This window comes from Eulemur rufifrons, chromosome 3, assembly GCF_041146395.1.
Source record: "Eulemur rufifrons isolate Redbay chromosome 3, OSU_ERuf_1, whole genome shotgun sequence".
Classification (NCBI taxonomy): Eukaryota; Metazoa; Chordata; class Mammalia; order Primates; family Lemuridae; genus Eulemur; species Eulemur rufifrons.
This window is the reverse complement of record NC_090985.1, coordinates 60,305,874-60,331,546: the sequence shown is the minus strand read 5'-3', so window position 1 is coordinate 60,331,546 and position 25,673 is coordinate 60,305,874. Positions and strand designations below refer to the sequence as shown.

The 25,673-nt window shown below is 33.4% G+C and overlaps 1 protein-coding gene across 1 annotated transcript in view; it reads left to right on the top strand.

Moving 5' to 3' along the window:
- The window catches only part of VPS13B (vacuolar protein sorting 13 homolog B), a 754,271-nt gene that overhangs the window by 427,727 nt on the left and 300,871 nt on the right, over positions 1 to 25,673 (top strand). Inside the window, exon 30 of the mRNA XM_069465462.1 lies at positions 6,520 to 6,631. Within this exon, the coding sequence (XP_069321563.1) occupies positions 6,520 to 6,631 (112 nt within the window). The remainder of the gene's footprint in view (positions 1 to 6,519; positions 6,632 to 25,673) is intronic.

The window sequence follows — 25,673 nt, the reverse complement described above, 5'->3', positions numbered from 1 at the left end:
GCTGCAATAAAGGCTGAGATACAATCTTTTACCTAGGTGGCGTGGTAGTATGCTATCTTAGTCCCTTCCCGATACTATAACAGAATACCTTAGACTGGGTAATTTATAAATAATAGAAATGTATTTCCCACAGTTTTGGAGGCTTAGAAGTTCCAGATCAAGGTGCCATCAGATTCAGTGTCTGGTGATGGTTGCTGCTTGCAAGATGACTCCTTGTTGCTCTGTCCTCACAGGACAGAAAGGCCAAAGGACAAAAAGGGACGAACTCACTCCTTCAAGCCCTTTTATAAGGGCACTAATCCCCTCCATGAGCAGGAAGCCCTCATGGCCAAATCACCTCACAAAGACCTCACCTCTTAATACTCTCACCTTGGTGGAAGGATAGTCAAGCCATAGCATATGCCCAGTGAATAATAGGGCCCTTTGAATTTGAGAGAGAAGAGAGAAATGGATATTTGAGGGATAGATAATAGTGTGCCAACAGAAATAGCAAAGGTCTTTTTCTTTTATTAATAGTTACTATGTGGAGAAGGAAGACCTTGAATGGTCGGTGATGAGAAATAACAATGGAAAATCACTTGGCTCCATTCTCTTTCATCTCAGCGTCTAGTTCTGTTTCTTATTCTGTCTGCAGATGATCTTAATTAAGGAAGGTAGTCTGCCTAATATTAACATCAATATTTAAGGTTTATTAAAAGTAATGGTTTTTTTTTCATTTTTGTAATAAAAAATATTTGTAGATCGCTATAGTCCTTAATTACCAAGGTGTCTTTTGCTAAATTCAATGTACTATACTTATGGATTCTTAATACAAACCAGTTCCTACATTTTATGTCTAATTTTTGCTACAGACCATCTTAAAATTGATTACTTTGAGATGTAAAGTTATTATTCTCTGAATATGCTATATTCTGACAGTAGTGTACAGTGTTTTCATGTATTCAGATAGTTTGTAGAAACACATGAATGGTAAAGAAAAAAGAATTAGTGTTTATTGAGTAATTACAAGTGATATGAGAGACAAGCCGCTAACCAGAAAAATAAGAAGCTGCATATTCATTACAAAGGTAATGACCATTATGCTTTATCCTTTTTATTATCTTCTATATATGAATATCTAATGAATTTTTAGACAGTGTATCTTAAAGTTACTTAGGTAAACAGAGAAACCTACATTTTTTTAAATTTCACATAATTTTTTAAAAAATTAAGTGGATAAAATGTTTTTGTTACATGAAAATATTGTATAATGCTGAAGTCAGGTCTTTTAGTACACCTGTCGCCAGAATAGTGTTCATTGTACCCGATAGGTAAGTTTTTATCCCTTACCCCCCTCCTACCCTTACTCCTTTGTTTCCAATGTCCTTTACATCTCTTTGTGCCTGTGTGTGCCCATCGTTTAGCTCCCAGTTATTAGACAGTACGTGTGGTATTTGTTTTTTCATTCCTGAGATAGTTCACTTAGGATAATGGTCTCCAGCTCCATCCAAGTTGCTACAAAAGACATTATTTCATTCCTTTTTATGGCTGAGTAGTACTCCTTGGTGTGTGTGTATATGGGTGTGTGGGTGTGGGTATATATACACATAGTATATACCTATATACACACATGCTACATTTTCTTTATCCACTCATGAATTGATGGACACTTAGGTTGATTCTCTATCTTTGCAATTGTGAATTGAGCTGCAGTAAACATTTGAGTGCAGGTGTCTTTTTGATAAAATGACTTCTTTTGCTTTGGGCATATACCCAGTACTTGGATTGCTGGATCAAATGGTAAGTCTACTTTTATTTCTTTGAAGAATCTCCATACTGTTTTCTGTAAAGATTGTACTAATTTGCAGTCCCACCAACATTGCATAAATGTTCCTTTTTTTCTGCATCCATGCCAGCATCTATTGTTTTTTGACTTTTCAATTATGGCCATTTGAGCAGGGGTAAGATAGTATCTCATTGTGGTTTTAATTTGCATTTCCCTGATGATTAGTATTGTGGAACATTTTTTCATATTTTTTTTTTTTTTTGGCCATTTGTCTATCTTCTTTTGAAAAACTTCTGTTCATGTCTTTTGCCCACTTTTTGATGGTGTTGTTTAGAAATCTACATATTTATACAAGATAAATCTCTGAGGACCACAGGTTAAGAGTTATAATAACATTTTCTTATAACCATAGAAGAGGCATAGACATAAAACACCACTGAGATTATCAAATCCTCTTTTTTATTTTACAACTGACAATAGGAGGAAAACACCATGGAAACAGAAGTAGTTTGGCTTTATTACAGAAAACTCCTCGGTATTTTAAGAAAAGAATCTGGGGCAGTCCCTTACATTTTTAATATGGTATCATTTTGCGATATCTGTAGCTATCTTTCATTAAAAATAGTCACAGAAATTTTGTATCTAGATAAAAACAAGAAGAAAGTTTTATGCTATCTATATTATTAAAAATTTAAATATAGGTTTTATAGTGATTAAGTATATTATTTTCCGTAAATATCTATCTGGTATAAAACATTCATTTTCCTACCTTGAGTGTGTTCCTATATTTCATTTTAAAATAAGATATGTTAGTAAGCTTTTGTGATTTCCTGAAAATTCCTTGCAGCATATATTTTATGTTCTTCATTCCTTAATTGTCTTATTTTCAGTTTAATGTAAATAATTGGTAATGCCAATATTTCATTGAAATATAAGAAAAAAGTGATATTAGAGGTGAGAGGGTGGGATGGGATGGAAAGATATACAAGGAGAATGTTTTATTAAAAAAGCTGAGAAAATAGAGGCTGCAGAGACAGAAAAGGAAGTAAAGCAATGTATCTGAATTTGATACCTTTGTAGTAATAGGGAAATGTCCATGATTTACAAATGATCCTCAAATTTTGTGACCTGATTGATTTCAAAATAAAAATTGCATGTTTCATGACCCTAAACTGAGTCCTTTTTCCTGTAATATTCCCTACACTATTTTAATTTAGAGTTTCCTTCTTTAAAACCCATTTCACACCATAAAATAATCAATATTGGTCAAGAATATAAATTTTAAAAATAACCAAGGTATATGCTTCAATTGCCCATTTGTTAAGTTTTAGAACTTGACCAAGAATATAAAGCGGTATCAGTATGTTGATTTTTCAGCATAAGCCAGCCAGGCTAAGACTTTTAAAATAGGTATCAAATAGTGTTTACACTGGTATATCTTCATGAATCAGACATAGCTGCCTCTTAAAGTGGGCATTTGATCTGTATTCAAAATTTGCTCTTGAATGAGCAATCTATGCCTATAGCAATATATGCCTATCACAGAGCAATCTGTGTTAAAGATAATTCATAAACCAGATGCAACTAAACTTTGTATTAATGTGCACAGTGGTCATTAGGGTACACATTCATTGAAACTTCTTTCTGTCTTCAAGTGCCATTATGGCAATAACTAATTAAAACCCTTTGTTGATGGCTTTGTGTAGGGCTGTCACAACAGTTTTGTTTTTATAAAAGTATAACATTAAACAGTAGCAATTTCAAATACTCTTGAGACTTTAGATGTTTTACTATATTGACTTTATATTGAGAATATTAAAGGAAGTTGAAGTCTTCAAAACACTTTTATTTCATATGCTGGACTTAAGAAAATGTAATCGTAAACAACAGTCTTACATTATTTGACAGGTGCATGAAAATTCTGCACTTTATTTAAGCTTTTGGTTACGGATACAAGCTCATGATTTCAGAGTTGTTTTATAGCCTTTTCATATGCCATACACAAATGCACATTTGTGCATCTGCATACACACGTATACACACTCTCTTGCCCCAAGAAAAGACAAAGTCTTTCAGACTTATAATTCATGTTATATTAATGTAAAACTTTTTAATCATGTCTAAAATTCAGTTAATGATAAGAAAAAATATATTTAACATTCTAATATTTTATTTGGGGAAGCAATATTAAAAGTCTGATTTTCAATCTGAATATTGTTTACATTATGTGCAATTATCAAGATTCTGAATCTACAGGTGTTTGACTTCCAGCTTAAGCTTTTTATTTCAGAAAAGAGGACTGTTTTTTGGATCTAGTGTAAGTCTTCTAGAATGAGTAGTTCCTCATGAGGCTCAATTTTTAAAAATAGAGTCAAGGCAAAGAAGGAAGGCATTCATTTTCATGTTGAAAATGCTTCTAGAGGGAACATTTCCTCATATGGTCCAACTATTAAATGCAGGTGAAGTAAACCAAAAAAGGGAAGATTTTTTTTTTTCCAGCTATAAAGTAACTGAAGAAATGACTCAAGGCACTTTCTTGTATAGGAACATATTTTTATTCTTTTTCTTACATCTCAATGATATATTTTGATAAACTAAATACTTTTTATAATAAAATTAATTGTTTTAATCTAGTTTATGAATGATCTACATTAAGTGCTTTTTTTAATTATAACTTCGTAGTATAATCTACCAAGAGCACTTTTGGCTGTAACAGAAGCAGAATTCTGTTCTTGGGTCTGGCTTTGTATATAACACCAAGTACGTCATTTTTCTTCCATATGTACCTCATTTATTGCAGTGCTTCTATTACATTTCAGACTTTCATATGCTGGGTAGTATCTGTAGCCTGGAAGAACAGTTAGCAAGTACACTAATTGCACTTTTGTGGTATAGTCTATTCTCCAGGCTTACTATTTATTGATTTAATTGATGCCTGCTGCTTAATCAAAGGTTTTACCCACATGGAACTATTTGATAAGCTTGGCATAAAATGCAAGATCTGTGAAATGTAAACATGTTCATAGTATAAGGACCTATAATCAAGCCAGACCTCTAGTCATTTGAAAATAGAGCAGCTGCATAAGAAGTAGTTTTCTATTTGATCTTTTTTGTTGTGGACATTTAAAAGTATTGTCTTCACTGTGGCATCTACATGCTAATATTTAGGATAATAGTTCCTTTTTTTCCCTCTTTGCTATCTTCCCTCCTCCTACCTCTCTACGATTTCGTCTTCCTCCACTCCCTTTATGGTCATCTTATTCTGGTTCCTTCTTTCCCTCACTAAATATCTTCTTCTTACTTCTGATTTTCTTAATTCTGACTTTCCTTTTTTAGACTAATCTAAATCAGACCATACCAAGTGTACTGCTAAAGCAGCTGGAAATAATCTCATAGCTTTTGCATTCTTTGGGCACCACAGTTTGGGAAATATGGATTGTATGCCTTTGTAGGCATGTTCTGTTCAGGATATTCCTGAACACTTGCAGCCAGTCCTTTTCTCTTCTATTTGTGGCAGATGATAGTTCTTTGAGAGAAATTATGAGTTTTAATATATGTTTACTTCAAAACCCAGAAAGTTGTATCTTGTTAACAATTTTTAAACAATTTTAAACACTATTTACACAGCTCTTATAGTAGAATCATCTGTTGGAAACTAGAGAGTAAAATTTAATGAATGGGGTCATTAAGAACGTCTATCCATCCCAAATAGTCCTTAGAAAAGATGTTGAATTAGCCAGTGAGTTATAGAAAAAGTGTTGAACTTCATAAGATGAGAACATATGGTTAAATATTGTCTTATTCAATGCAAAGAAAAGAATTAGAACTGATATATCTTTTTATCTTTTTTTGTTTTCTGTGATTACTTACCTTAATTTTATACTTCATTACGAGGTCGGGCAGATGGGAGGGGAGTGGAGGGGATGGGTATATACACACCTAATGGGTGCAGTGTACACCGTCTGGGGGATAGACATGCTTGAAGCTCTGACTTGGGTGGTGCAAAGGCAATATATGTAACCTACACATTTGTACCCCCGTAATATGCTGAAATAAAAAAAAAATTAAAAAAAGTGATAGGCTTTTAAACAAGTGTGAATTTCTAAGGAAATTCACAGTAGAAATTATTAAAATTAAAAAGTGCCTAGGATAAAAAGTTGGTTTGTTCTCTCATATTAAATAGTTGGTCTTTTCCATCTTCAACATTGTGGCCATCATGTGTCTTTGGGATTTTTCTTACATTTTAGGGCTTAAAGTATACTGTGTGTTTGTGTGTGTGTGTGTGTGTGTGTGTGTTTAATTACTATTAATCGTGTAAATTTAAATGGCTTTCAGAATTTGTTACTATAATATCCTTAAATATATTTGTAGATAACAATGGAGTATTAAAAACCCAAGGCTGAAAATCACTTGGGAGAAAGATACAGATTGTGAAATTAGATAAACATATGGCTTCAGTATTACTTATATAGATTTAATATCATATGTTTTAATGTTGGGAGTGGAATAATTGTTTTTCATTGTTGTTTTAATTGTGTTTTAACAGAAAACCACTTAATGGGATATGAAGGAAATAGAGAGTTAAGAAAAGCATCAGACCTTCTTATTTTAAACATATTTTTTCCTTTTGCTTTTCCTCATTTATTGGTCTTATCTTAACATGTCTCTATTACAGCCCCTCAAAGATTTCTTCATATGCTTAAAGTTATGCACAGATCCACAGTGTATTCATAAATCTCTCTCTTTTGTTACAGTTAATCAGGCAGCAACAGAAGACACTATGGTTTTGAAGATTGGATCTGTTGCCATGGCTCCCCAAGCTGACAATCCGCTTGGCAGATCTGTCCTCAGGAAAGATATTTACCAGTAGGTTTATTTTCTTATATTCAATCTTGCAACAATTTCATCCTGCAAAGAAATACAGTGATCAATAAAACTTACTTAGTGTGGCCTGTAGAAATATTTTTCATTCAGGCTCTTTTGATATTTAAAACCAAGCTTTTCTGATTTTCTTCAGTTGTGGGTTTTTAAATTCATTCAGACAAATCAAGTATTTCTGTGAAGTGTTGATGAATAACAGAATGTAAGCACCAAGTCACCATAAAACTGAAGAAGCATAGTTTGGAAAATTTTAGCAGACTTCAAATTTGACCAAATCTCTAATCACGTAAGAAAACGAGGTCCTCTCTAGACCCACTACATCCTACTGTAGTCATGTTGTATCAAAGTGAAGCATTTTATTAATTTAAGTGTAAGCCATTATTTGAAATGTAGGAATGTGGATGTCATATGGATCAAAGCGGTAAAGAAAAACAAACTTCTAAAGAGAAATTTCACAGTAAACACTTTCTGTGAAAATGCTGTGCTCTGGATTTTGTCACTGAATATTTGCAAACCACACCAAGCATATATGGACAACTAAACTGGTGAACATATGTAATCAACATGATAAAAATAATATATGATTCATACTGAAGTTGGCACTGCTGCCAGACATAAAAGTACAGTTGCAAATAATACCAAGTGAGAAAAGTCACAAAAATACAGATGAACAAGTGTCTTATTCTTCCCGTTGGTCTGTTTTTCAGATGTTATAGTCTACTCTTCTAAAAAGTAAATTCCTACTATTCCCCTGTAAATGTTAATGCTAGGAAAAAATTCTAATTTTGATAATGCATTTACCAACTAGAGACTTACAGTTATTTTTACTTTAAATGGATACAGGAATTTTATTTCTCTAATTTCTATTTATTTGAGTTGATAATTTTTTTCCTTTGACTTATCGAGTTCTCTTCCTTGTATTAATTTTTTTGATATCTTATAGTATTCATCCTTTAAATAAGTTTTTATTTAGCTACCTTATATAAAATCTTAGGAAATCAGAATTGAAGGAGGCCTTAGGAATTACCTAATACACTTCCTTATTTTACAGATTAGGAAATTGAAGACCCAAAAGAATATTATAGTTTTCTCTAGTCAAATAGTGATAGAGCCAAGGTTACAACTCATGTCTTTTGATTCCCTTAGAATCTAGGGAAATAATTGCAGTACATAAATTCTGAATGAAAATACTTTAATTTTCTAACTTTTGGAAATTCTTTCAAGTATATTTTCTTTTCTACTTCAGAAGTTAGTAGTCCTCAAGTAGGGTCCTACTTTACTTTTGGTGGAAGAAATCTATTTTATATTAAAAATCCTAACAACATCAATAAAGTGAACCACCGAAATACTTCCTTTCCTCCCCTACCCTTTCCACTTTCTGGCTCTTACATGAGTTGTATTTTTACTTGCTTAGAACCCAGTTTGTATTCTGTGAGAAGGTGCCTTTAGGTTTTCCTTGTATCTCTCTGGCAACTTCTTTTTGGTCTTATTTACTGGTCTTCCTCCTAAGCAATCTCTTTAATATTAATATTTGTTAGGGTCTTCCTTTTATTCCTTTTTACCCAGCTCTTCTTGGGTGAGTCCGTCTGCTGTTTCAGCTCAGGAGAACCTGAATTTCAAGCATTTATAATATTTTTGTGGTGCCCCTCTAGCCCAAAGTCAGTAATATATATTAGAATATCAAGCTTAAAATTCTGGATCCTGGATGGCAAGCTCAACCTAATAGTTTTTCCCTGAAAGCTCACATTCCAAAGTCATTGCTAAGAAAATAAACTAACAAAAGATATTTACATAGGCATTTATCACAGATATTTCAATATCTCATTAAAATTCTGTATTGTCAATATCAAAGGAAGAATAGCAGAAGTAGAAACCACATTGGAATGAAGTAATCAGAGTGGGAGTGGCCTAGTTAGAATAAAAATGTATACACAAAGCAAAAGACCCTACATCCTAGGCCTGCTTTTATAATTCCTGTGATTATGTTAACCATAAAATCTCAATGATCCATATGCAAAAGGCCACTTATTACATGATTCCATTTATATGAAATGTACAGAATGGACAAATTCATAGAGAACGGTGTATTAGTGGTTGCCAGGGGCTGGGGTGAGGGAAAATGAGAGTGATGCTAATGAGGATGGGGTTCATATTGGGGTGATGAAAATGTTCTGGAATTAGATAATGGTGATGGTTCCATAACTGTATGAATATATTAAAAACTACTGAGTTATGTACAGCAGTTCCCCCTTATCTGCAGTTTTTGCTTTCTGCAGTTTCAGTTACCCACAGTCAACCGTGGTCCAAAATTAGGTGAGCACAGTACAGTAAGATAATTTTGAAAGCAAGAGACCATGTTTACATAACTTTTATAACCGTATATTGTTATAATTATTTTATTTTATTATTGTTAATCTCTTACCATGTCTAATTTGTAAATTAAGCATTATTGTAGGTCCATATGTATAGGAAAAAAATAGCATAAATGGGGTTTGGTACTATCCAAGCTTTTGGGCATCTACTGCAGGGTCTGGGAATGTATTCCAATAAGAGAAGGGGGTACTACTATACTTCAAAAGACTGAGTTTTATGTAATGTGATTTATATCTCAATTTTTTAAGATCACAATGGAGAAGAATGTTAGCCAGGCCTGAATTGTTTTAGCTAGTTATGTGATAACTTGACTTTTTGACTACTTAAATGGATTAGCATTCTTAATCTCCAAAATCTTTTTTTTTTAATAGGGAATTTAATGACTTTAGTTTGTGTGCAGTTTGTGTTCTCTCATATTTTTTGAGTCCTTATGAACTTTATTTTTATTCTCTGTGAAAGGTAATTTCCCTCTTTTTGTGGTCCATCAAATAATGTTTCCAAAAATGTGTTGCACAAAATAGAAGCTTTGTGGAATATTAATACATATCCAAATAAGTTTGGCAAATGCTTGATTATCCAAAGTTGAAAACACTTTATTACAGTGGCTTTTCAGAGCTCTTAAAAGACTATATACACCTGTGAATTCCTAAAAAGAAGCTAGAAAAGGATGTCTACTCGCAACACTTCTATTCAGCATTATACTAGAGGCTTTAGCAAGGGAAATTAGGCAAGAAAATGAAATAAAAGGCATCTAGGTTTTAAGGAAAAATAAAATTATGTCTTTCTGCAGATGACATGATCTTTTACATCCTTAGAAAATCATAAATCCATTGAAAAACTATTGGGCAAACAAACCAGTTTAACCAAGTTGCAGGATACAAGATCAATATATAAAAATCAGTAACATTAATGATGTCAAATGAACAAAATTAAGAAAACAGTTCCATTTATAGTAGCACCAAAAAGAGTAAAATACTTACGAATAAATTTATCAAAAAAGTACAAAACATTGTTGAAAGAAATTTTAAAAGACCTAAATACATGGAAATATATATCATGTTCATAGATCAGAAGACTTTGTATTGTTAGAAGTTACTATTCCCCTAACTGATCTATAGATTTCACATAATACCTATCAAAATTCTAGCATTCTTCTTTGCAGAAATTGGCAAGCTGATTCTAAAATTCATTTGAAAACTCAAAGAATCCATAATGGACAAAAATATTCTTGAAAAAGAGGAATGAAGTTGGAAGACTCATACTTTCTGATTTTACACTTGTGACAAAGCAACAGGAATCAAGACAGTGTGGTACTGGCATAAAAATATAGATTAATGAATACAATTGAGAGTTCAGAAATAAACCTTCATATCAATTGGTTTATCAATTTGATAAAGGTGCCAAGATAAGTCAATGGTAAATGGTCTTTTCAACAAATGGTGCTTAGACTGGTGAATATTCCTCATGAAGTTCAACCCCTACCTCATATACACGAAAACTAGCTCAAAACGAATCAGAGATCTTCATGTAAGAGCTAAAATCCTGAAACTTATAAAATAAATAGGAGTAAATCTTGACCTTAGGTTAGGTAACGGTTTCTTAAAAATGACACCAAAAACATAAGAGACAAAAGAAAAACTAGATAAATTGGACTTTATCAAAATTACAAACTTTTGTGCTGCAAAAGACTCCATAAAGAAAGTGAAATTGCAAAGAATGGGAGAAAATATTTATATATTTGATAATAGACTTCTGTCCAGAATATGTAAAGAACTCTAACAATAATAAAAAAGAAAACCCAATTTAAAAATGGGTGAAGGATTTGAATAGATACATATCCAAGATATAAAAATGGCCAATAAGCACATGGAAAGATGTTCAACATTGTTAGTCATTAGTCATTCTGGAAATGTAAGTCAAAACCACACATTATTAGGTAGGTACACACCTGTACTTGCAGCTACTCGGGAGGCTGAGGCAGGAGGATTGTTTGTGCACAGGAATTTGAGGCTGCAGTGAGCTATAATCGTGCCACTACACTTCAGCCTAAGCAACAGAGCGAGACTTGGCTCTTAAGAAAATAAGACAAAGCATAAAAAAACCCCACGCCCATTAGGAAGCTATAATAAAAAAGGACAACAGATGTGGATATTGGAACTATAGAGGATATAGGAAGAACCCAAAATCTTTTTCCTACTCTCACACATTCAATACAACACCCAACCCAACACTTTTGATACCAGACCCCTACACACCAAGTGGACACCAACCGGGTGTTAATAATATCATTCAATTCTAACAGCATCTACCTGGACATAGCATCAAATCCCACAGATTAAGGGCTCAGTTCCACAAGACTTCCCCCCTACACACACACTTCAGATTTTAATTGCAAGCCCCAGGTTGTGACCTGTGCTTCTGATTGGCTATAAATCAGAATTCCTATAACCCCCTCCTCAGGGTCAGTTAATTTGCTAGAGCCACTCATAGGACTCAGGGAAACACTTTACTTACCTTTATTCATTTATTATAAAAGATATGACAACAGATACAGATGGACAGCCAGATGGAAGAGCTACACAGGGCAAAGTATGTAAAAAAAGGACATGCCACCCTCCAGGCCCCTCCATGTGTTCAGCAATCCAGAAGCTCATCCAAATGCTGTCCTTTTGGGTCTTTATGGAGGCTTCATTGTATAGACATGATTGATTAGATCATTGGCCATTGGTGATCATCTCATTCTTCAGCCCTTCTCCCCCCCCGGAGGTCAAGGAGTGGGGGTGAAAGTCCCAACTTTGAGCATGCCTTTTTCTTTCCAGTGACCACAGTCATCCTGAAGCTGTCTAAGAGCCACCAGTCATATCATTAGCATACTGTAGATACTCTTATCTCTTTGGAGATTCCAAGGGTTTTAGAAGCTGTGTGCCAGGAAACTGGGAAGAAGACCAAATATATATTTAGCAATATCACAAAAACCCTTATATTTTACTGGTGAGAATGTAAAATGGTGCAGCTGCTATGGAAAACTGGCAGTTTTTCATAAGGTTAAACATAGAGTTACCATATACCCAAGAGAATTGAAAACATATGTCCACACAAAAGCATACACACAAATGTTCATAGCAGTGCTATTCATAATGGCCAAAAAGTGGAAACAACTCAAAGGTCCATCAACTGATGAATGGATAAACAAAATGTGGTGTAGTCATATAATAGCATATTATTCTGTCATAGAAGGAATGATAAATATGCTATAGCATGGATCAACCTTGGAATCATTATGCAAAGTAAAAGAAGCCAAACTCAAAAGGACACGTGTTATATGATTTCATCTATAGGAAATATCCAGAATAGACAAAACCATAGAAACAAAAAATAGAATAGTGCTTGGTAGGGGATGGAGGGGAGAGGAGAATGACTCCTAATGGGTATGGGATTTCTTTTGGAGGTTAGGAAAATATTTTGGAATTAGTCATGTAAAATGAGTTTTACAGTGAGTGATGTGATGTACAGTGAACACAGTGACAATACAGGAAAAAAACACTGACTCATACACCTCAAAAAGGTAAGTTTTATGGGATATCAATTTAATCTCAATAAATTGATTTTAGAAAAATATCAGAGATTGATGTCACGAAGAGATCTAGGAGAATTAAATTCCAAAGAGGGAAATGCCCTTCCTAGGTGAGTGGAAGCTGGATGCTCTTTTCAACTTCAGACATATTTGCCTTGTCTGGATGTGGAGGGATTTTGTTATGGGAAAGAGAAAGCAGAAGACATTTCTCAGTTATGTAGGCTCTAGTGACAAATTGGAATCTGGAGGAGTCCCACACAGTACTTTTTCTGGGAGGGAATGCTGGCAAGAAGAAATTGAGTTTCTCGAAGTTTCACATTCTTTAAAAGACAAAGCCATGCTACAGATATACCGTCCAATGCAGTAGCCACTAGCTACATGTGGTAATCTGCTTATTAATATTCTTTATATTAATTATATGTTGCAGTGACAATATTGTAGGTATATTGAATTAAGCAATATATTATTACAACTATTTTCTACTTTAAAAAACATTTTTATATAATTATTTGGAAATTCTAATTTATATAAGTGGCTCACATATATAGTTTGCATTGTATTTCCATTGAACAGTGGTACACTATAGGGAGAGGCCTGAACAAACACAGGATAAGTCTCACCCTAGAGACATTTGAAACCAAAAGTTGAGTATTACTAAAGTTGCAAATCAACCCCAACCCAGCTCAATTCCTGATTGGATTAAGCTGATGCACTCTTTATCTGAGATTGGTTTTCTCTGGGGAGAAATAATACTGGCTCTAGTGTCTTTAGTCATTTTGTACATGATATTTGTTATATAATCAGAAATTGTAAGATATCAAACAAACAGGAAAATGCAACCCACTATCAGAAGAAAAATTAGCCAATAGAAAAAGACCCACAGATGACTAAGATAGTGGAGTTAGTAGACAGGAGTTTGAAATAACTGTTACTCATATTATAAAGAAAAATGTCAAAAACTGAGGATTTCAGACATATAAAACTCTTTAAAAATTTTGGAAACTGAAAAATACAATATTTGAAATTAAGGACTCATTGAAGTGCCTTAACTGCAGATGGACACAGTAGAGAAGGTAGGATTAGTGAATTTTGAGGTACATGAATAGAAATTACCCAAACTGAAGCACAGAGAGAAAAAGGAAAAAAGAAAAGAGAACAAACTGAAAAGTGTGGGGTACTCTCAGAAGGTCTAACATATGTCATCAGAGTACAATAAGTAGAAGAAAAATGGAAGAAAATGAATAATTAAAGAGAGAATTCTTGAGACTTTTCCAAAATTAACAAAAATGATTATTCAGTGGACTTAAAAAAAAAAAAACCTATTACCATATCCTCAACCCAAGCAAAATAAATGCAAAGAAAACTATATCCAAGCATAACATGGTCAAATTGCTGAAAGTCAAAGAAAGACTCCTCCCTGATGAGCTGAGGGAAGAGAGAGAATACAACCACATCTGCCTATTCCAACACAGGATTCAAGACCCAGGGCAGTACTTAGAAGAGGGAAGCTTTTATCTTTGGTAAATTTTGACATTTTTACTATTTTAAAAAAGAGAAAAATCTGAGATGCAACCATTAAAAAAGAAACTTATTAGCTTTGAATGTATAATAGTAAGACTATAATAACTGAAGATCTTAAATTTGAAGAAGAGAAAACTCCTAGGGGACATGGCACCGTTCTTTGAATACTTGACCTATCATGTGTCATAGGGGGTAGTTTCATTCCTTCCCAAGTTAAATCAGTGGATATTACAAAGACACTAATTGCAGCTCAATAGATTGAAGATCTTAGAAATTAGAAAAGTCATAAATGGGACTATTTATTCATTATTCACTCATTTGATAATTATTCATTGGGAACCTCCTATACATCAGACACTGTTCTAGATATTTCGTGTACATCAGTGAATAAGACAAAGAAAAATTCCTGCTCTCATAGAACTTACACTCTAAAAGAGAGACAATTACAAATTAATAAATAAATTGTATGATATATTAGAATTATTGAGTGCCATGGAGGCAACAAAGCAAGAAAGGGAATACGAAATGGGGAGTTAAAGGTGGACAGCATGGTTAGTTAGAAGACACTTCACTGAGAAAAGTGCAAAGATCCTGAAGCAGGAGTGTATAAAAGAAGCCAGTGGTAGCTGAAGAAATGTGTGCCAGGGGAATTTAGTAGGCTGTGAGGTGAGAGACTTATGGATGGAGGCATATAGGCTATTGTGTGGACTTTGGCTATTAGTATGAGACATGGTTGTGAGGGAAAAAATTATCCACACATGCTGGATTTTGAAATCTGTAATGCTTTTGTTGTTTACTGAACATCTGCCTACAGAAAGAAATGAGAGAATCACCCAGCAGGAACTAGAGATACATTTAAAAGAGGTTAAATATACATTTAAAAACCAAAGGAGTCACAGTTCAAAGAACAAATGGAATATGACATTCAACTCTAAAGGAGTCATGTTAAGAACTATTTCTGTGGCCTTTATCAAAAAGTCCCAAAACAATAAATGTTAGCATGGATGCAGAGAGACAGGAACATTCATACACTGCTGGTGGGACTGCAAACTAGTGCAACCTCTGTGGAAAGCAATATGGAGATACCTGAAACAGATACAAGTAGACCTACCATTTGATCCAGCAATCCCATTATTGGGCATCTACTCGCAATAACAACAGACATTCTATAAAAAAGACATCTGCACTATAATGTTTATAGCAACACAATTCACAATTGCAAAGATGTGGAAGCAACCCAAGTGCCCATCAATACATGAGTGGATTAATAAAATGTGTTATATGTATACCATGGAGTACTACTCAGCTATGAGAAACAATGTTGATATAGCACCTCTTGTATTTTCCTGGATAGAGCTGGAACCCATTCTACTAAGTGAAGTATCCCAAGAATGGAAAAACAAGCACCACATGTACTCACCATCAAATTGGTTTCACTGATCATCACCTAAGAGCACATTTAGAAATAACATTAATCAGGTGTCAGGCAGATGTGTGGGGGGAGGTGATGTGTGTATACATACATAATAAGTGCGATGTGCACCGTCTGGGGGATGGATATGCTTGAAGCTCTGATTCTGGGGTGTGTGGGCAAGGGGAATATACGTAACCTAACCATTTGTACCCCCATAATAAGCTGAAATAAAAAAAAAAAAAAAGAACTTTCTGCTATTTGAATTAACTGAATATGTGAAGTCCTTTTGATTATTGAGGTCTTTTTTATTATTTGATTATTATTGATTTCCTCATCAAATGGGAAGCCCTCGGAAGGTTTTAGCAGAGAAGTACCATGATCCAATTTATATTTAAGCATATTACTCAGGCTGACATGTGAGGAATAGACTGTGACAGGGCAAAGCAAGGGTTTGTACTATTGCAGTAATCTTGGAAGAAGATGATGAAGGCTTGGCCCAAGGTAGTGGCTGTGGAGGTGGTGAGAAATGGGCAGCTTCTGGAGATATTTTAGAGGTAGAGCCAGGAAAATTTGCACATGGAGTTGGAGACTAGAGTAGTTCAGTTGTATGGCCTAAACAATTGGTAGGATGAGATTAACTGAAGAAGGAAAATTACAGGAAGATTTGGTTTGGGGGTCGGGCAGGTGATGATCAGATTATTTGTGAACAAGTTGACTATCAGGGTGTATTGAGCTCCCCATCACTGATGTAGCAGAGGCTGATCAGCCATGTAGAAGGCAGGGTTATGATTTATGTTTAATTAAAACAGTTGTTCTTAAATTTAATATGTATACAAATCACCTGAGGATCTTGATAAAATGCAGATTTTGATTTAGGAGGTCTGGAATGATGCCTGAAATTCTATATTTCTAACAGGATCTTGGGTGATTTGGGTATGATAGTGAGTAATACACTTACGCTGCTTCAGAGACTATACCTTAAGAGGCAAACAATTAGATCAGTGGTTTCCAAACCTTTGAAACAGAAGATTTTTAAAAAATGCACTTTTAATGAATGCCAATGATTTTTAATACTAAAAATCCAAGCATTGTGAAAGGTTCTATGAGGAAAAATTGAGTATCCTCCATTCCCAGGCTTTCCTACTCCCTAACAAGGTAGCCCTCAGTAGATTATTTTAATATCAAAATTTTCAGTTGATACTGGTTGTTACTTTTGGAATATATGATTTATAAAATGTAAGATAATAAAACAATTTCATTAACTTTGCTAATACCTTATGTGAATCTGTACTTTTAACTTTCAAAATCATCTAATCTACCAGAAAACACCATAACATATATAATGTATTACTTATTCAGTCTTCATGCAGTGCTTAGCCCAGAAATGTATTATCATCAACTCCTCCCTTAACCCTCTACTTTCTTTGCTTGCCTCTTTCTTGCCTTCTAATCTACCCGGTTTACAACTGCCAACTCCTGGACAGGATGATCTCTGTTTCCTTTAAACTCTGAGAATCTTCTGTTCTATGATGTGTTCAACCACTTCCCTGATTTATACCGTAGTTCTGAAACACAGTCTGACCTGTTAGTTTTCTCTTTATCTTACAAACCCCTTTTCCTGAGATATTGTTCAGGTTCTTATCTCAAGCTAAAAGAGAAGCAGGGAAACGGTTAATGATAAGTTATAAAGGCAGATTTTTAAAAATTACCTATGCTGAAATTGCTGATTAGAGATTACAAACAAGCAAGATAAATTTAATAAATGTGGTTATATTTCTATTATATAAATGATTAAATATTTCTTAGAAACTTTGTTATACAGTGTGCTGGTATATCATCTGTAGTTCATTAGCTATAGTGTTTATGGTTATTTCTATTAAATAATGGAAATGGGTCTTAGAACCTTGAGCCATTTTATGCTATAATTGCCATAGGAAAAATACACTGGATTTATATTATTTTTACTTCCTATGTATTTTCTGAAAACTCATTGTCTATGATCCTGAATACTATCTGTAGGTAGTTTGACTTGATTTTCATTGTTTTAAATGATATTCTAAAAATAGCTTTTAATATGGGAAATATTATAGAATAAATAGCCTTATATCAGTTATTAAAACACTAGGAATTTTTGAGACATTTATACCATTCCTTTGCATTCATGCATGTATTCAGTCAAGTATTACTTTAATTCATTTATTTAATATATACTGATCAATTCTTTTAGTTATTCAACGCATTTATTGAGTGCTTACGATGAACTACTAGGCACTAATGGTACATACAGTTTTGACTAGAACATATGGTTATCTCCCTTCGTAGAACTCAAAACCTCAACTACCTCATTCTGAGTCAATGAAATTAAATTGTGAAGCTCTGATAGATTCCATATCATAATATTGCATGCTTTGTCTACAGTACTTCCCACAATGCCTAGTTTAATGAAGTAAGCAAAATCAGAAGTTATGAACTTACACCTTAAACTTTTTTCATGGTCCCATTTTTAAGTGTCCTTACAGCATTCTGTCCTATATCTTCTGAAAATTATAAGCGGAAAGAATCATTCTAGAAGTTCCATCTAGATTTGCAATTTTTACAGAAAGGAATAGAGAAAAGTGTTCTTAAAATTCCATTCAATTTTTTTCTTTTTAGAAATATTGTAGAGAATAGGAACATTGGCATTAATTATTCATGAGTATATTTAAGTAAATATATCCCTTTTTCAGTACAATTTGATGGTCTTTTTTTCATATTGTTTATATCCAAAATTTTTTAAAAAATGATTTTTTAAAATTTAGCCTATTTAGTCTTCTATCAAATTAAGAAAAGTTAATAACATTTTAAAAATTTATAAATTGGTAGAATGATATTTTTTAAAGTAAATCTACCTTTATTTTAATCTATTAATAAACCTACATAACTAAGATATTTTCAAATTTTCTAAATAAAAGGATAATCACACTTATTTTTAAAAAATTAAATAATACCAAAGTATATCCACTAGAAAATGCAGTTCCCCTCCTTACCCTGCCTTATTCGGAATCGTAGCCATTTCCTTACTCTATGGCCACTGTTAATCAGTATTCTTTTAAAACATTTTTCTGTGTTGTGTGTCTGTCTATCTTACACAGTGGGATTGTATTCTGTTAATACATAGTGTTTTGCAACTTGCTTTTATTTTAATTGATTAATATATTGTGTTGATCCTCCAGTGTCATATTCAGAAGTACTTGCCTGTTTTTGAACTGTTTAGATAGCATAGATCAAAAAACTAAACACTGCTTTTTGTTTTAAATCAACAAAATACTCTCCACTATTGAAAAGCTTTGTTAAAACTTAAAAACTCTTGTATAATGTATTGTGATCAAGACTTCCCAGACCTAAAAACATTGTTATACATGATAAAATGTAAAAAGAAAAATGAGTTGTTTCCTTCTGTGAAATAGCTACTAGGCAGTCCCTGGAAAACAATTATATAAGCACAAATAGGATATTAAATTATTAGAGCTAGAGTGTTCTTTGTTACCATTTGAATCACAAAGGTCAAGTAATTCACCATTCAACACTACTGTGTGAATTAAAATATCATAGGCCTGTGGGCTTTAATATGCCACTCTGAAACATTGCTTGACAATATCAACTCTCTGCTCAACACCCGTCATAATGCTCAATTTTTTTATATGATAAAATCCCTGTCTTTTAACCCAGTATGCATCTTCCTCCCTGATCTGATCTCATCCTGTACTTTAAATCTTATTACTAATTACTTCCTTACATAAGACACTTGTTCAAGTTAAATATTTTGTTATCCCCAATAATGCTTAATATGTTCCTTTCTGACTCTTATTTATGTATGCATTTTCAACTTTCTTGAAATACAGCTGGCTTCTAGTTCAGACTTTTAGATTTTTTGTTATGAAGAACTTAACATTGATGAGGTTATAAATGCTTTAATTTTATTTCTTTTGGTCTTTAACTCTATTTTTAATTTTTAAAAATTCTTAAGAATCACATCTGTCTTTTAATGTCTCACTTACATCCTTCCCCCTTTTGAAATCTTTCATAATCATTTTACTAAGAAATAATGTCCCATTTCTTTGGCCTTCTATAGCAAGGGCTGACCTACTTTTGTGCAGTTATAACAGTAGTAATAGTAGAAGCAGCAGTAATAGCTAACTTTTACTGTTCTTCAACTCTATTGAGTACTTCCTTTGTGTTAAAAATCCTGCTCAATGCTTTCGATGCAATGCTTACATCTCAGTTGATCCTCACAGTAACCTCATGAGTCAGGTATTATGATTGTCTGTATTTTATACATGAAGAACTGAGTCTAGGGCAGGTGTGGTAGCTTGGTGGCTCACAACTGTAATCCCAGCACTTTGGGAGGCCAAGGCAGGAGGATCATGAGAGACTGAGGCAGGAGGATCGCTTGAGGCCAGGAATTCAAGACCAGCCTGGACAACATAGTGAGACCTTATCTCTAAAAACAATTTTAAAAAATCAACCAGGCGTGGTGGTGCATGCCTGTAGCCCCAGCTACTAAGGAGGCTCAGGCAAGAAGATCACCTGAGCTCAGGAGTTTGAAGTTATAGTGAGGTATGATCACCCCACTGTGCTCCAGCCTGGGTGACAGAGCAAGACTCTGTCTCAAAACAAAAGTGAAAATAACAGAGTCTATAAACATTGAATAATTTCTCCTGGGCCACACATAAAATAAGTGACAGAACCAGGATTGTCAGTTCTATGGCCCATGCTCTTTACCACTACATCTTGCTGCCTATATCTGAGTTTCTTTCAAGACAGACTGGCTTTATTTTAACTAACTTATAGATAACCAATATATAGCATTAAATTTGAAACAATTTTTTTGAAGTTTCACATTTACATTTCATGATGTTTTATTATTGTTCAGTATTAGTTTGTTTTCTTTCTAACAACATTCTTGTGAATAGTGAGTATAATGAAAAAACTCATTAGGTGCCATTTTTAGTACATTTTTCTTGGGTTGCTTAAAATATTCTGAGCTGGGACAGACTTAATATTATTGCCTTAAAGCAGTAATTTATGGTAAAAACTCTTATAATCCAAGTGTTTGAATTTCTTTGTCCTTGAAGGTACTTGAACATACTGTCCTTTTTAAGAGAATTTTCATCAGAATGTGCTTAATACTGCATTTGATCTACAAAAAATAGCTCCCAAGCTAATGATTTTGGTTGTCATCAAGGTTTTTTCTCACATCTCTTATGAGCTCTGAAAGGAGTAGCAACCAGATAAATATTAACATAGATTTATGTGATTAATAAGGTCAATATATTTTGTGATTCTTATTTCATAAGAGATATTTTTGAATCATCATAAAACATGATTTATAAATCTTTTTCCTTAGTAAAATTTAGATATTAGTCTAGTTCTGTCTCAAAATTATGAATTAAAATGAGATAAGTTTTAAAACTTTTTTTTATATTTCTCTCTTCTTTGTCCCTGAATATTCTTACATGTCAGTATTTTATAAATTGTGTTGAAGAAAATATTGATTTTAGCATTTTAAAACAGCTGTATACTATTTGTTCACATATACTTTTTGTACACCAAAATTATATTAAAGTTGAATAAGTATGTTTTGAAAGTTTCTATTAACTTGGGATTTTTTTCCTCCATAATCTATACAATTGAGAAATACTATGTTCAAGCTACATATCTGAAAATAGGGCTTATAGAATTATATATATATTTAGAAGCCATTTAAGATTATATATTGACTACCTATATCATTGCTCTGTTAAATTGTATAAAAAGGTAGCAAAAGCTTTTAATACGTACTCTGATTTTTAAAATAAACTTGTGATTATAACATAATTCAACTCATATTTTTTTCAAAATATTTGTTAAAACAATTTTAAAATATTCAAGGCAGAACTTTTTTGTAGTATTTTTAATTAGAAAGTTTCTTAACTTTCATCTTTTACTTGAGAGAACTATATCCTTCTTGTCATTGATGTTTGTGAATTTCTCCATACAGCTTTTCATTCATGCCATAAATATTTGTGGGTCTTCTGACATCCCTTCTGGGAATTTATCTGTGACTAATTTATTCCATTGCTCTTTAAAAACTTTGTCAACTGTTAGATTTTTCAGCCATTTCTTTTTTACAGACATTCGCTAATCCTTTTTAGTGCGTTCAGTACTTAATAGATTTGATTCTGGTATTGAGTTTCCAGTTTTTCTTCATAGAGAATTTCATTCCCTTAGAAAAATGTCTACAAGCATTTTCTGAAAATCCATGGTAATTTTGGCAAACTTTTTTAAGATATCCTTTTAATGTGAGGCTTCTGACAGGTGTACCCTGTTCTGTGGCAGTTTAATCTATGGAGTTTTACCTTTAAAGAATTATAAGAGATGGGGAAACTGATTTACTTTTCACTCTTAGAGGATTTGCTTTAGTAGAATTCTTTAAGGAATGTATGTAAAATTTGTTTTCCATATGCTTATTGCTTTTTTATGGACAACTTTTGCAAAAGTGGTTGCTCTCTATTTCTCACTGTGAGTCTCATGTGACACCACATTCTTCCTGTGTAACAGGAAGAATAGAAAAATGTGTCTTATTCTTATATAGTCAATGAAGAAATTTAACTTTCATTACAAAAATTCACTTTATGACTAATATTACAGTAACATAAATGTTCAACACAAAAACACACATTTCCTCAATAGAAACTTTATTATTAAACTTAGAATTTTTTTTTTTTTTTTTTTTTTTTTTTTTTTTTTGAGACAGAGTCTCACTCTGTTGCCCAGGCTAGAGTGAGTGCCGTGGCGTCAGCCTAGCTCACAGCAACCTCAAACTCCTGAGCTCAAGCAATTCTCCTGTCTCAGCCTCCCGAGTAGGTGGGACTACAGGCATGCGCCACCATGCCCAGCTAATTTTTTCTGTATATATTTTTAGCTGTCCATATAATTTCTTTCTATTTTTAGTAGAGATGGGGTCTCGCTCTTGCTCAAGCTGGTCTCGAACTCCTGAGCTCAAACGATCCGCCCACCTCGGCCTCCCAGAGTGCTAGGATTACAGGCGTGAGCCACCGCGCCTGGCCTAAACTTAGAAATTTTTTTAAAGCTACTATAAAATGTCTTTTAATTTTTTGATGTATAATCAGTTTACTGAGATTTTTTTTTTTAAATCTTAGTTTACTAAAATTAGGAATTAAGTATCTCACTCAAGGTTTTAAATAAATTGACCTTGATGAACTACTAGGTGCTCCACTGTCTAGACATTTGCAGGCAAAACAATTGTTTCATACATTAAAATATTGACAGTATCTTTAAAAAAAATTTTAACCTCTAAGTTCATGTCTCCTGTCATACACACACTCTCCAAATTTTATAATGGTCATCCTGACTTTTCAAAGGGTTTAAGTTCCCAGTATGAAGTACCGTTAGATTGATGTGACCAGTGAAATTAATGGTTGAGATTAACGTAATTTTTATTGATTTACTTAATTACTTATTTATTAATATTTATTTTTTGAGACAGTCTCATTCTGTTGCCCGGGCAACAGAATGTGGCATCGTCAAAACTCATTGCAGCCTTCACCTCCTGGGCTCAAGTGATCCTCCTGCCTAAACCTCTTAAGTAGCTGGGACTACAGGCATGTGCCACCATGGCTGGCTAATATTTTTGTTTTTTGTAGAGATGTGGTTCACTACATTGCTCAGGCTGGTTTTAAACTCGTGAGCCACCATGCCTGGCCTGAGATTAATTTTTTTACATTGTTTTACATATGTACTTTAGCAATTGAGAATTGAAGCATATGAACAATAGAAATTCATAGATGAGATTAACATCCTTTCATAGATGAACTTGACATCATTAAAAATTAAAAATGCGTGTATGCATGCTTGAAGCTCTGACTCGGGTGGGGCAAAGGCAATATATGTAACGTAAACATTTGTACCCCCATAATATGCTGAAATAAAAAAAATTTAAAAATACATGTATGCTTCAACAAATTATGTTTATTTAAAAATAGAAAAATTATTCTTTTCTCTGGAAATGTTAATAGCCCTTCTTTATTCCTGAGAATGTAGCTCAAGGTATGGCATTTCTCCTTTATATGTTTTTATGGTTTCTCCTAAAACCTAACTTATCATAAACTTTTAACACTGAGCTATAGTTTCCAGATGCAATGTTAAGATTAAATTCTACAAATCCCCACAAAACTATGTACCCTCCCTCTTCCCAACCTTTAATTTCTAATTCTTTTTATGTAAAAATGTTCTCAACCATTGTGTTGGGTTTTGGCAAGATATATTTCATATCTCGTGATGTTAGCACCCTAATCCTATAATGCTCAGGGTTGGTTTCAAGTAACCTCCTTTTAGTAAGTCAGAGATTGGGATAGTAGGTATTTAAAGTAACTTGCCTAAAAGCTTTGTTTGAAAATATTATTGGCAGAGTTTTAGTCCCTGTCGTGTTCTTCAGCTGATCTAGTTGAAGGCTTTGGATTTACATTTGGCCCTCACCAAAGTAGCTACGTCTTTTGTGGCTTCCTGTAGCAGGATATAGGTTTCCATGAATATGTTTCTATTTACTGCCAAAAGCTACCTCAATAACAGTGTTGAAAATGACTATGAGTTCTACTGTCATAAATTTTTTAAAACTATTTGACCCTTTTTATTGATATTTTTTATACTTTCTCCTAGGTGTTCATGTTGGAAAAAAGCTACAGAATTATAGAATATGTTTGGGTTCCCATCAAAACAGTTTTTATTATGGAAATTTACTTGGAAAATTTGTCTTACATTCCTGTGAAATACAATATTCCTGTGGTTATATTAAGCACACTGGATATATAGTATCTTATATCCATTCCTGATTATGTACTTTCATTGAGGCACTAACATTATCACATGAAATTACTATCTAAACATCTCTGGGCTTAAAGGCAAGTGAGATGATGTATAGTGTACCTTTACATCTTCAGGGCTTCTGGAATATGGTGGGTGTTCACCATAACCACTGTCATACAAAACAATTTTTAAAAAAAATAATAAAACATTGTGCTGCCTTCTAAGTGTTTGATGTAAATGGAGAATTAGATTTTTTTCATTAATAAGAAAGATCAAATATTGTAACTGAAGAGTAACCTCCGTGTTTATTTGTATTGTTATTCACATAGCGTAACCTGTTCATAATCAGAAAAGGATTAAATAGGATGGATGGATTGATAAATAGCTAGATTGATTTTTTAAAAAATCTTTGACCAACATCAAGTTTAAGACACTTGTAAATGTGAAATGTTCTTGCCTTTGTAGTTACAATTTGAGAAAGATCCATTTTACCCTTTATTGACTGGTGTCCATTTTGAGCCAAGTCCCTTTTATCCCCTCCACCAAAATAAAAGCTAATTAGAAAGAAAATCAGGAAGCAAGCATCTATAAATTCATTGAATATGTACGATTAATAATAAATTACCAGAGCACTTGCTAACCATAGATAAGTTAAAAATGTTGCTACCGGCCAGGTGCGGTGGCTCATGCCTGTAATCCCAGCACTTTGGGAGGCCATGTTGGGAGGATTGCTTAAGAGGAGTTTAAGACCAGCCCAGGCAACATAGCAAGACCTCATCTCTACAAAAATTAGAAAAATTAGCTGGGTGTGGTGGTTCGTACTTGTAATCCTAGCCACTTGGGAGGCTGAGGCAAGAGGATTGCTTGAGCCCAGGAGTTTGAGGCTATGGTGAGCTTTGATTGTGCCACAGCCCTCCAGCCTGGACAACAGATTGAGACCTTGTCTCTAAAAAGCAAAAAAAAATGCTGCTTCTAAACCATAAAATCTCTGTAATTTTTGCATGAAAACAAGTAAACAATTATTTTCTCAAGCACCAATTTAAACAATAGCTCTTAAATACACATGCTTAACTTTATATTTTATTCTATGTCCACTGAGGTCACTGTACTAAAGTAAACATTATAATTATGACTGACTGTTTTTGTACTAGAAATACTTATCCTCTGTTGGAGACCTGGCATCCTCTGTGGCGAAGACAGAGAGTTCCTCAATCTGAAACACTTTTCTTTTGCATCATTTCTAACATTGAACATTGAGCAAAAACCAGATATCTGAAAAGCATTCCACATTGACAAAAGTA